At 27.2% G+C, this 13527-nt stretch overlaps 1 protein-coding gene across 4 annotated transcripts; it reads left to right on the top strand.

Annotated features, from left to right (window-relative positions):
• The first annotated feature begins 1856 nt into the window (after positions 1 to 1856).
• LOC100208554 (interaptin) lies at positions 1857 to 10843 on the top strand. 4 transcript variants are annotated; one of them, XM_065805502.1, is made up of 10 exons: positions 1857 to 2191; positions 2361 to 2387; positions 3737 to 3798; positions 4212 to 4387; positions 5849 to 6299; positions 7126 to 7418; positions 7508 to 7776; positions 8829 to 9979; positions 10048 to 10150; positions 10234 to 10843. In XM_065805502.1, the coding sequence occupies exons 1-10, from the start codon at positions 2036 to 2038 to the stop codon at positions 10771 to 10773; spliced, it is 3228 nt and encodes a 1075-aa protein (XP_065661574.1). In that variant the 5' UTR covers positions 1857 to 2035; the 3' UTR covers positions 10774 to 10843. The 4 variants fall into 4 exon arrangements, with proteins under 4 accessions (XP_065661574.1, XP_065661573.1, XP_065661576.1 ...); XM_065805501.1 differs by having other exon boundaries at positions 10048 to 10156; XM_065805504.1 differs by lacking the exon at positions 2361 to 2387 and having other exon boundaries at positions 1903 to 2191.
• Positions 10844 to 13527: the final 2684 nt, after the last annotated feature.

The following is a 13527-nucleotide window of genomic DNA, read 5'->3' as shown; positions in this document are numbered from 1 at the left end:
ATTTCTTACCTTAATCGCATAAGTATTGCCAATCCAATAAACATTCAAAATTAGAAGCAACTTACTAACAAAATACTCCAAAAAGTAATAAACCAATTTAAACCTCACCTACCAGCAATATTAAAAACATTTTTTATTCCACGATTTTGTTTTAACTTTATGAATAGTATTATAGAGGGATAAAACATTACCGTCCTATGATACTCTCACATAAGCAAAAAGACTTCTTGCCCCACGGGTCATCTTGCCCCACCCTACCCTACATTGTAAATCTATAACTATTATTTTCTTTATTTATAAATATTGCATTACTCCTTTATATCAAACAAAAATTTTGCTAAAGTCTTTTCATTATAAACTCATTACTTTCATAGAGCTCTATACCGTGGGATAGCTTCACATACCTTGGGTTAGCGTCACATACCATTGGTTAGCGTCACATACCGTGGGTTACCGTTACATACCGTGGGTTAGCGTCAGAACTGCAAACGATGTATTCAAATGAATAATGGAAAATGGATGTGCAAACAGAAGTTTAGATTGAATCGGAGTTTCCACTGTTGTTTGCAAATACGATACTCTATTATCATCATTTATTCTATTATGTGAGGCAACAATTGATTGCTTTTCTATCCCAAGTAATGCCCAGATTAAATTTATTGAGATATTATTTGATGGTTGTCTTGGGTAATCGTGCAGTTAGTTTCCGTGTTTTCCGGAGATTAAACTATTGCAGTGCTGTTATAGTATAAAGAAAGTTTTGCGTTCAGTGACGGATGCAGGATTTTTTTGTGTTTGAGAATAAATTTTAAGTTTCATAGGATTATCTCTCAGCCTTCTAAAATTATGACCATATAAAATTTAAGGGGTTACAAGTTTTATATAATTCTATGAAACTTAAAATTTATCCATGAATATAAGTCTAGTTGAGAATAATACAAAAAACATATTATTAACTTGTTGCCCCTCACGTTTGGGGAGTGGGGGGGGGGGGAGGAAGTCAAAGGGTTTTTCGTTACCAGACTATAATCATCGCAATTTTTTGTAAAGTCTTATTATTTGACATAGTTATAAACATACAAATGTTTGGAGTTAGCTCCATGTCTGGAAGTTAGCTATCTCAAACACCAAAAAATTATGGATTCGTCACTGTTTCCATTCAATATATAGAGAGTAAGTTTTTATCGAAGTGAAGTTTGTTAAAGAGAATATCCCAGTTGCAGCTGGTTTCCTAAATACTTTGCAAAAAGTTTTCAAAGTGTATAAGAATTTTTTTTTTTTCCGGCACCTAATGTTTTAAAAAACCACAGCCTTGAATATTCACCTGCTCTGTTAAAAAAAAGTTTTACGAAACGAAGTTTCGTCAATAGATCAATGTTAAACTAATAATGTCGTTATTAAATATATAACGTTTGACTAGGATAGTCGCAAGTTTGGATGTAATAAATAATTTTACAGTAAATACGTCTTGAAAAATACGGTGACGCATTGTTAAAATTAAACGATTTATTCTGTTAATTGATGAATTCCCAGTTGGTTTAAAAAAAATTGCATTCATCGCGTAAAAAATTAATATGAAATCGTTTTATATGACAAGTTTATACAAATTTGCTTCTCATAAAATAAACTTTGTTTTAAAATTATCGTGCTTTTTCAGTTTAGTTTTTATTCAAAAAAATTATTTTAATCTCAAAAGTTATGTTGATATAATTTTTATTAGAGATTACTATTGCTCTTTTTAAAACGTTATTTATTTCAATTATTATTATTAGTAGTATTATTAACCAATTATTTCAAAAAACACTTTGAGTATGATTAGTAGCAAATGCAGCTTCTGCAAATTGTTTTTTTTTCTTAACATAAAAACGACGAAAAAAAAGTTTAAAGTTAGCTTATTGTTTTTGTCTGCATTTTTTATGTTCGAGAAATGTGTGTTATATTGTAAACATATTTTTACTACTAAAAGAAGCTAAGCAAATAATAAAAAGTAAATAAAAAGACTATTGTGTTTGATTTAATTCAAAGTGTGGTTGTTATGTTGGAAGAAAAAGAAGTTTTACAGGCGGATAATATTCCTAGTGAAGAAATAAAATGTGACGAGTTATCAAATCATCTATTTTCTGATCGCGATAGCGGAATCGCTATCTCTATCGTTGAGTTCTCTCCGAGGTGTCAAGAAACACATGCAAAGGTAAAGCTTAGTTTTACCATCGTCAATAAAATGTTTAAGTAGGTAAAATTTAATCGTTAATTTAAAAAGTTAAAATTTTACTTTAAGGAAAATGTTAAACAAAGCAATGTAAAATAAAAAAAAGTTAAGTACATAGTTACATAACTTTGGTTACTTTGATTACTTTTAGATAATAGAAGCTGAATGCAAGTTAGAGGTTGGTTTAAACTTTAACAATATTAATTAGAAATTTTATTGATGGCCTCTCAGGTCATGTAAACCGCCTAACTAATTTTTGTTTTTTGTTAATTGGACAGTTTTTAATCGCACGGTTTTCTAGTCGCGCAAGGTGCCTCTCTATTTTGATATCCGCCGTTTATACGCGGCGTCATAATAAATATTTACAAATTAAAAATAAAAGTTAACGCTATATAATAAATTTTATTATTCTTAAATGTTAACGTTGTTTAATAAATTTTATTAATCTTAAAAGTCAAATAGTCATAAAGTAGTTTGAATAAAGGAGTCTGAATAAAGGATTCTGAAAGAGTTTTTGGGAAATAAAAAATGTAAAAATATATAACAATTTCAATCGTGAATATATTTTTCGCTTCAAGGTAGGTATATATATCTTTAATTTATTTTTCGTTGTTTTTATTTTTATATAGTTAATATATTTTTCGTTATTTTTGGGAAGAGGGCTATAAACTAGATTTAGCTAAAATAAACACAACAAGCATTGTTGTAGTGGATTTGCAGTGGACCTATATAGGCATTTGAGCGTATCATAACTACAGCAGTTCGTTCAATATGCCTATATAGGTCTACTGAAATTCTGCTATAGAATGTTTGCTGGGAATGTTTAAATACTTAAATATATTTAATGAAACTTCAATTTTATTGATAAAATTTGATCAAGTTTTAGTTTGAAAAAAAAAAATTATATTGCCCTCACACAATTACGCGAAGGGGTAGGGGGGCGGGCCGGTGAGGATAGGAGGCAAATTAAATCTTAATATTGTACTACATCGTAATTTTTTATGAAGAATTCCTACTTTACATTATAACTTAAGTATCCATGACATCCTTTCTTAGATATAGAGTTAAAATCTACAAAAATACCTAGAAATCTACAAAGAAAACCTGTTTTATGTACTATATTGTTTTTTGTATATTTTTTTGTATTAATAACTTGTTATTGTCATATTTCTTAGGGCACCTTAAAAATTTAATAAAAATTTTCATTAAATTAAATATTATTATCATTTCCTATTTAAATCTAAGGAGCAAAGCTGTGAAAGAAATCCCGCACTCCCGCACCCACAAGTGAAAATATTTTTCGATACTTTGCACAAATAAGTAAAGGGTGAAAATTCCGTTGTTTTCTTCGCTGAATTTTAAAATATAATTTTATATATTTGATTATTACTCGATTTTTTATATTAAGATACACTTTGTAATTTTAGTTTTAATATTTTGTAAATTAGAAATGGTTTTTGGTTCTTATAACTTTTTTACTTAAAAGCAAAGTTGTTTATTATCATGTAAGTCTTTTATTTAAAATAGGAACAAGTAAACAATTCGCATAAAGAACTCCGAAATGCAAAGAAAAACCTTGAAGAGCTGAGGTATTAATCTAAATACAATAAAATAATGGTAGATATCAATCTAATTACAATTTAAAAAATGGCGGATACATGATTTTAATTTAAAACACCTGCTTTAAACATTTATTGGTTTTAACATTTATAAGTTTAAAGTAAAAAAAAAGTAACTTTGAACAGTTAAACATGTTCTAGCATTAAATAAAAAGAGGCTTTTTTTCCTGAAAGTAATTAAAACAACAAGTTTGTTTATCTTATACTCACCCCACTTTCAATCGATCCACTCGCATGGTTTTGGTACCTTACATAATTTTGCCTGCAACTAATCAAAACCAGTTTTGTTTGGGGCGTTTCACTTACCGCTAAAAGCAAATCATGTATTCGCCGTTTAAAGTATATTAAAAATAGTTTATTATTTACTTCTCCATTTCTATTAGATTACTACGTTTCGAAGAAAAATCGTTCCTTCAACAAGAAATTGGATGCTTGCACGATAGGTTTACCGAAGAAGAAAGAAACGCAAATTTTCTTGAGCAACAGCTGGCTATATTTCGAGAACAGAAAAACGATTACGACCGAAAAATAAATAACTTAAAAAAAGAGCAAAGTATCGGCAAGTAGAAAATTATTTTCAACAATTTTTTCAATTTTTATACCAATTAAGTAATTTGGAAATATAAATAGTCAGCCTTAATAGCCTTAACCTCAATTAGTTTGCACAATGTTAATAAAAATCACAGGGATGTTTAACTAAATTGGAATAAATTATGCAAAATTAGATCTACCAAGGATGACTTATCTATTAATAATATAATCAATTGATTAATATACCTTAATATGCTTTTGTCCTGACTTTAAAGACTACATTATTGTTGGAGATAATGATGTTGCATTAATGTTGGAGATATTAACTTAGGCATAATAAAAATTGATATTTTTCTAAATTAACAAAAAGCTTTTTTTAATCTAAAAAAACTTTTATCATTACACTGGCAATTTTAATAATTCACCTATAAAAGCAATAAAAATAGATTACAATAAAAATGACAAAAAAAGACAAATCGCAAAATTTCTAGTCGCACAAGGTCTCTATTTTATTATTCATCGTTTATACACAGCGTCGTAATAAATAAAGTGATAAATTGTATAAAAAAATTTATACAATTTTTAAATTTGCGCTTCACAAGTTTAGGTGTTTTCCCTACTTAACAGTTTTTTGGTTTCAGAATTAAAAATATTAAAATGACTATGCTTTTTTTAATCCCTAAAACTTAAAAAATAAACAAAAACTTGTGTGTTTCTGATAAAATTTATTTCTAAAACTTAAAAAGTTAAAAAAACTTTTGCGCCTCATAAAATTTTTATTTTATCTCTTTTTGTTTTGCTTCTTATTTAAATAAATATAAAAAACTATTTGTTATGATTTATATAATTTAATAAATATTAAAAACTGGTTTTTGTCACGTATATTGGAAAGTTTGATGCTGAACCAGTACTAAAGTTACATCGTAATAGTTTAGAGAAAATCTATTTTATCGTATATATATCTCAGTAACATAAATGATTGAGACGTCCGAAGGAAAAGATTTCGATATAATGCAAGCATATCAGTTTTATGTTTGATTTTTCATTTGACTAGATTATTTTTAGATAAGATTATGAATAAATAAGATTTATAATAGATTATACAATGATAAATAGTAATAATTTTATTTATATTTTTTAAACAGGATGCAGTTTCTACAAATAAATAGTTTTAGAACATTAAAATAATACATTATCTGGAACATTAAAAAACACCTTTAATTCACAAGTATCTTGAAAATATCTAAAATAAATGCAATACCAATTTTCTTTGTGAATATTCTTCAGAATTTGATTAATTACTGAAAAAATGTATCAAATTTAAATATTTTTTTAAATGAAGCAGCTAGGCATTATAAAATATTTTATTTGAGTGGTGCAAAGGAATCAATGAAGATCTAAATTATCAGATTACAGTATTTAAATTATTGACAATTCTGTTAAAATTATTTTGATTACATCGAAATTAATTGATTTCACTTTATTTTAGCATCACAAGTTAACATGCTACAAGAACAAGAGATTGTTAGACTTGAAATGAAACTGAAGCAAGAAGAAAGCGAGAGGATAAGTGTTGCAAAACAACTTGACCAAACACGAAAGTTCATAATTGAAAAAGATCAATTGCGAATGAAACAACACGGAGAGCTTAACTCACTTAAAGAGAAACATAACGAGTTAGAAGAAACAGTGCTTATCTATAAAGCGGAAAATGAAGTAAAATCTAAACGTAATAGAGATCTTGAGTTTGAATTGCATTCTTTAAAACGCGAACTTCTAGAGATTACACGTAGTTTTGAAGAATGCAAATCTGAAAATCAATGTTCGAATCTTTTACTTAAGCAGCAAAGCATTTCGATTACTCGTTTAAAAGACGAAGTTACTCACGCACAACAGGAAATATCTGATCTTAGAGAATTAAACGAATCTTTGAAAAAAAGGTCTTTAATATTTTATCTTATTTCTTTACCTTCCCAATTAAAGCGTATTTAAATGTATTAAAACGTTTTTTCAGACGCGTTAAATACGTCTTGCATTTGCTGGGTTGGTTTTAAAAAAAACTGTTAAAAAAATCTCAATCTCAATATCTAATATAAAATATTTTCTGTTCTCATATACTTTTAGCAGGAATGTTTCAAGAACGTCTTTGAGGTCTGGGGTCCCTCCATATGGAAAAAATTTCAATTAATGTTATCGGTTTGTTTGATCTCAATGCAATTTGTTCAAATTTTGATGCTTCATCATAAAATCAAACTTGTTTAATGTATAAAAAAACTTTAAATCGTGTTTAAAAGTTAGACAATTTTTAATTTATCTTTCTAGACATATTTCTGAAGGCAAATCGAATAATAATTTTTTTTTTTATGTTTCCGCAAAAAAGTTAAATATATAAAAAATAATTTGTAATGAATATAAAGAATATTTTTTTGTTTGTTTTTGACCCCATTATTAATAATTAAATGATTATAAATAATTTACTATTTAATGCGTCTGCAAATAATTATAACAAATAAATTATGTAAATTATTTATATATTCTGCTTTAAAAATTTTTGATTATAATATGGTCTATAACGTATTATTATCAATTAGCGTTAATGTATACGACTATAATATGATTTTTTGATCGAAAAAAACAAACAAATAAAGTTTATAATATTATTTTTCATTTGTCTCTTTTACTGATCTACATATAGATTTTAAGTTACAAAGAATATACTTTACACTTTTTTGTATACTGTATAATTTTAACATATTTTATTTGAAGGAATGAATACCAGGAAAAAGAGCACCAAAAACGCGAAGCTTGTCTTCAACAAGACATTGATAATTTGGTAATTAACGAGACAAAACTCGTTGAAAAATGCGAAGAATTAGAGCGTAATTTTCACGAAAATCGTCGAAAAAATGACGAACAAAATTTTGAAATGAAAAACCTCACTGAAAAACTGAGAATACTACAATCAGAACTTAATTTGCGAGAAGAACAGAGAGCTGAAAATGAGTTTCTGTTAAATGAATTAAACTTAGTTATAAAAAGTCAACTAGCAGCAAATTTAGGTAATTTTTGTGTAGAAAACATTTTTTGAAATATTTAGATTTATTATTTGTAATTACACACTGTTTAAATTATTTATATTTAATAATAGGGAGAAACTCTAATGAAGATGTTTCTGCAGATGAGCTTGAGGCATACTTCGAAACAGTAACATCAAAAATCAGATCTCTTCAAACTGATATTTCTACATTAGCTGAACATTTAAGACAGAGTGAAAATAAAAGTTGTAATTTACATGAGAGTGTTACAAAATTTAAAAACGACCTCTTAGAACAACAGGAAAAAAATTGTCTTGAAATAAAGCAAAAGGAGTTACTTGAAGAGCAACTTCAAAAGGCATCTTCAACTATAACCAATCAAGTAAGACTTTGTTTGATATTTGATAACCGATGTTTGATAAATGATTGGAAAGTAAGGCTATAACATCAGTACAATCTTTCATTTTTTTAACTATTTTTTTTAAATCGTTGTTTGACAATGTGCAAATATGCGATTAAGAAGCCAAAATAATTAGAAAGAATTAACTATAAAATTATAGTTACGAGTGTATAAAACAGTTATTTTAATTGCATATTTTCAAGAAACTAAAAGAAAGTTAATGTTGTAAATTTTCAACCAAACATAAGACAAGCTTTAGGCGTTTAATATATGTCTTGTGTTTACTAGTTTATCATACTTGAGTCAGTGTTAAGAACGTCCACAACATGTATTGATGCGTTTTTTTAGATATCTAACCTATATCTTGTGCCCACTTGGAGTCTTAGATTTTTAGAAAAAAACAAATACTGATAAAAATGAACTTTTTTTTGCTGCTATTTTTATTTTGAATTGGGCTAGTTTCCCTAACAGTTGATGTATATACTGAAGTCTCCGCATATGTTTCATTGTCCTGCCTTAAAGCTTTCATGTGACGAACTTATTTTGCTTTTAATCGTATATAAATAACTTTCAAATTCATTTACAAAAAACCTTCAAAAAATTATATATCTAATATTTATTACAATTTTTGTATTAATATATTGTAAAACATTAACAAAAAATACGCGAAAAACTTTGTAGTTATTGTACATTTATAGTGGTTTTTAAAGACATTTTAAGCGGTTATATAAGTTAAAATACACACTTAATACCGTTCAAATCATTTATAACAGTTATATGTTTTATAGCGGTTATATAATAGTTATAGGTTTTATAGCGGTTATATATTTTATAATTTATTTTTAGTGGTTATATAATTTTAGCAAAAATATATTTTTTTAAGCGGTTAAAGAATGATCCAATAACAAATGATTTTGATTCTTTATTTTAATTGCGTTCATTTTTTAAAATACCTTAGAGTTGTTTAAGCTCTTAATATTTTATGAAAGACTATTTGAATGTTGTTTAAACAAAATGAAGAATGATTTTTTAAGGAACGAGATATTATTCAAAAGAGCGAAGAAATAAACCGTTTGCAAAAGAATTTAATTGAAAATCAAAAAAAGATTGATAATTTCGAAAAAGATCTGATTGATTCCAAGGAAAAAAACAGGAGCAAAATTAATTTTTATGAGGATGAAAAACGGTTATTGAAAGTGAAGATTCAAGAATTGGAAGGAGAGCGTTATTTTTTTGATTCTGCAAAAAAAAAATTAGAAGAAAAATTAAAATTCCAATACGAAAATGAAATCACCGAGAAGATTAGATTGTCTAACGATTTAAAGTTACAATTAGATCAAATGCAAAAAGAAAACAGCGACAAAAACAATGCGTACTTAAATTTAAAATCGGAATTAGAAAAGCTCATAGAAGACAACAAAACTCTTGCGCAAAGGCTAATACATTTAGAATCGTATTCTGATCGTCTTTCCGATATGCTAGAAAAACACCAACACGAAAACGAAAAACTTAAGGAGAGTTTACAGAAGGAACGCTCACAAAAGCTAGCTGACAAAGAAAACGAAATCTTAAATTTATTAAATAAGACAAAAGAACTGAACATAAACTTAAATAAGTATACAGAACGAAATGAAAAACTCCAAAAAACTCTGAGCGATACAAAAGAAGATTGTAAAGTTTATGATTCAAAAAATAAAAAACTTAAAACAGTTAATGAACAGCTCGAACGAAAAATAAAAGTGCTAAGTGACTCACAAATGGAATCTGAAAAAAAGATAACAACTCTCACACGCGAAAATGAAACTTTAAATAAACGTTTTGATGAACAAAGCAGAAATATTGAAGCTATGTTTGAAAAGGTTTCTGCTGCTGAATGCGAGAAGTCTGTACTTCGAGAAACTCTTTCACATGCGGAGAAACGTCTTCGGTTAAAAGAAAGTTTGATAACAGATTTGACGATGAAGTCGGATCAAACGGTTGAAAACTATCAGAGTCTAAAATCAACTTTTTATCGAATAGAAGGTGATGCAAAAATATACGAAGAATTGCTTTCTAACTTAAGTAATGAAAAGCGAATACTAGAAAAAAATATTGCAGACAGTGAAACAGAAAAGAAGTATTTTAAAGATCAAATAGCAAATCTTCAGCGACTTCTTGCACAAGCCGAAGATGATAAAGAAAAGACGTAAGTTTTTTTTAAGTTATTTAAAACATTTTACACTGTTCAAGTAGAATAACATTATTTTGGTTTAGGTTCAACCAATTGGCTCGATTCGAACGCGAACACGAACGCGCATTAGAGGAAGAAAGAAAAAGACATCAAAATACCACGAGCATTAAACAATTACAAATGCAGGTTTCAGTTAAAGCAGTTTTTTCTATTTTCATATGCTTGATTGAATATGTAAAACACGCGTGACATATTTTATTAAACTTTAGGTGGCATCATTGGAGGAGGCTTTAAACTATGAAAAACGACGTCGTGAACAACTTGAAGAGATGTATAATCGACGCGATGACCAAATGAATCATTTGCGATCAAGTTTCGGTCATTCTTTAAACACAATAACAAAGGATACGGATAACATTAAAGCTATTTTAGGAAAATCTTTGCAAAAACTTGACCGTCAAATGCAAATACCTAATGGAGAAATATCTGACTCGGATAATAATACTGTGTGTGATCAAGATCTATTTTCAGCGATAAAAAAACCCAGTTCTAACGTAATCCAAGGCTATAATACACAAGAAAACAAATTAAAGAACAATGATTATCGCTCATTAGAAAATAAATATTATAGAGACATCGATGATCAAACAATAGCAAAACGAACACAATCACTAGAGTTAACAATAGGAAATTTAAAAAATAAAATTGACTTGAATCCATACGGAGATTCAAAAACGCCTGTAAAAAAATTATCTAGTAGTGTAGGACATGATAAGAAATTTAGTTCAAATAAACGATTAACACGTTGATAAACTGCAAGTTATTATTTATTACAAATTTTGTTTTTTAAGCAAAGAGTTTATAAATAGAGTTTAAAAACTGTTTGAAGTACTTCTTTAAATTCGTATCCACATAAATACGAAGAGTTCAACTTTTTGTTAAAAGTATAAAAACTTCTAAGTTTTAAAAAAGCAGGCATTACTCAGCATAAATTAGAAATGTGTCTTATTTCAATATCAATATGCATATAAATAAGTTAATAAAAAATTTAAATATTTTTTTCCAATATATAATTTTATAATTTAATGTTTTTCTTTTAGCACTTCAAGTTTGTTTATTACTTTTTAAATTATTATTTATTATTTTTTAATTATTGTTTATTACTTTTTAAAATATTATTTGCTTTTTATTTGCACTAAATAAATTGATATAAAATAATACTATAAAACGTAGAGATTTTTAAAGAAAATAAATTGCTATAAAAAAATACTATAAAACGTAGAGATTTTTAAAGAAAATAAATTGCTATAAAAAAATACTATAAAACGTAGAGATTTTTAAAGAAAATAAATTGCTATAAAAAAATACTATAAAACGAGATTTTTAAAGAAAGTTAATTTAGAGTAAAAATACTAAATCTTAAAAACTAAAAGCCGCATCTCTCCTACACCCCAGTGGAAGTAGGTTCAAACCAAAAAAAATGTTCCCGGGTCATATCATACTCTTTTGAATCCGTACTGACCGCTACTTTCAGAAAATAACACCAACGAAAAAAATTTCAGGGTCCAAAAAAAACAACACATTTTTTTACGCTCCCCAAAAGGCCAGTATTTTTCCTTACATTTACAATAAATACTTTATTTGATCAAGAATTATTCGAAGACTATTACATATTTTAAAAGCTTTAAAACATTCACAAATGACAGACCTTTTATTTGATGCATATTATGGTTACTAAGTTACTTAACAAACATTTTTAATTTATAAACTTTGTTTTTTAATGTTAAAAAAATTATACTTATGCATGGGTCAAGCTCTTTATAAGGAGGTCTAAAAATAATGGAACATTTATATTTTAAGTAGCTATTTAATTATTTCCTATGACAAATGAAACCATATTGAGACTTACTATTTGAATGTACTATATTTACACATATATGAATTACAAATATAAGATTAAAAATATATATAAGTTTTTTAAAAACATAAATGTCTCCTTTAAAATTAAATCTTGAAATGTGCATGTCTACTATTACAAACATTAAACTTAGAAAATCCAAACTTAGACCAAAGCTGTTTTTTTGACATTATTTAGTTCTTTCATTGCTTTCTTTATTTAGTGCTTTTCATTGCAAGCTTTTTCAATTCATCAGGTACAACTTCAAACTTGGATTTGAGAATATTGTCTAATGTTTGTATGTTATCCAATAGCTTTGAACACTGTCCTCCTTTAAACTGACTGCTGTACAATCTCGGCCTAATACATCAAGTTGCTCTATTCCACATATCCATGGAAACCATTTTGAAAAATGCCTTAAAATTCCATGAGGAGTGACATCATTTCGAAGTCATCATTTTGATGAGCTTCTACCCATAGTTGTCATACATCAAGGCACTTAGCAACATTTTGACATTTTGAGACACTGGAAAGTAATTCATTAGAATGAACTTCTGATTCCAAAACGTATTTTGCAACTTGCTTTCACGGAATAAGTTTTTTGACCTTCTTTAATTTGTTCTTTAAATTGTCCACATGCATAGCAAAACGCATCTACTGGGTGCAAACAACCTCTCGATGCCATTCAAATAAAATAATTGCTCTTCAAATAAAATTCGTTATTCCTTTATTCACCAATAACACGAAATGAAATGTTTTTTATTCACTTATATATGGTGTTTACATTTCTTATGTCCAAAACGCTCAGGTTACTCATACCAACAAGAAAGAGCTACAATCCCGTCATTTTGTATGAAATATGGTGACAATTAAGACGTACGTAGAAGACTCTTTAAATATACAATTATCTAAATATAATATACGATTTCAGAGATGGCACTGGGTTTTAGTTGCCCTCAGCTAAAAATTTAACTGAGAGCGATGACGGAATTGTAGCTTTTACTTGTTGGTATGAGTAACCTGAGCGTTTTGGACATAAGAAATGTAAACACCATTTATAAGCGAATGCAAAGTACAATATTGCATCATTAACTCTTTTTTACAATATGGCATCAACAATTTATTTTTTCCCAGAAGCAATGTTACCAAATTTGGCAATTAAAGTATCGGTATGTTAAGATGTAGTTGTAGCTGTAGCTTACGGCTTTATCATTATTGAAAAAATAAAATATTTATAAATAATAATATAATTGTTAACAAACAACAATAATACAAAACGCGACAATTTATAAACATTGTTAAACAACAATAATAGAAACATAAAAATACTTTATACTTTCAAATAAATTTTTACAAAATTAAAACATGACCACGATCCGAACCCGCGCCTACGATTTTGAGGAATTTTGTGGTATTTTTATTTGTTTTTTTTTTTAATTTTAAATTTATTTTTCGTTTCTTAATACTACATTTTCTTAATACTACATTCTTAATACTACGTCATTCTTAATACTACAATTTATTTTTTGTTTCTTAATACTATTTTGTTTCTTAATACTACTACTTTATGAATTCATAATAAAGATTCGTTAACAGTGAATAAAGAAATAAAAACAAAAAATCACGAAAGTAATTTCACATAATTTCAAATAAGAAATAAACTTCT

Source organism: Hydra vulgaris, chromosome 09 (assembly GCF_038396675.1).
Source record: "Hydra vulgaris chromosome 09, alternate assembly HydraT2T_AEP".
NCBI classification, from domain to species: Eukaryota; Metazoa; Cnidaria; class Hydrozoa; order Anthoathecata; family Hydridae; genus Hydra; species Hydra vulgaris.
The sequence above is the reverse complement of the archived record's forward strand: the minus strand, read 5'-3'. Positions and strand labels throughout refer to the sequence as shown.

What these genes read in the sequence shown, in the direction of transcription:
- LOC100208554 (XM_065805501.1), top strand. Translation starts at nt 2,036, where the DNA reads ATGTTGGAAGAAAAAGAAGTTTTACAGGCGGATAATATTCCTAGTGAA. An exon ending in AAAAACCTTGAAGAGCTGAG is followed by an intron (nt 3,799 to 4,211) that starts GTATTAATCTAA and finishes CATTTCTATTAG; the next exon opens with ATTACTACGTTTCGAAGAAA. An exon ending in GAAGATGATAAAGAAAAGAC is followed by an intron (nt 9,980 to 10,047) that starts GTAAGTTTTTTT and finishes ATTTTGGTTTAG; the next exon opens with GTTCAACCAATTGGCTCGAT.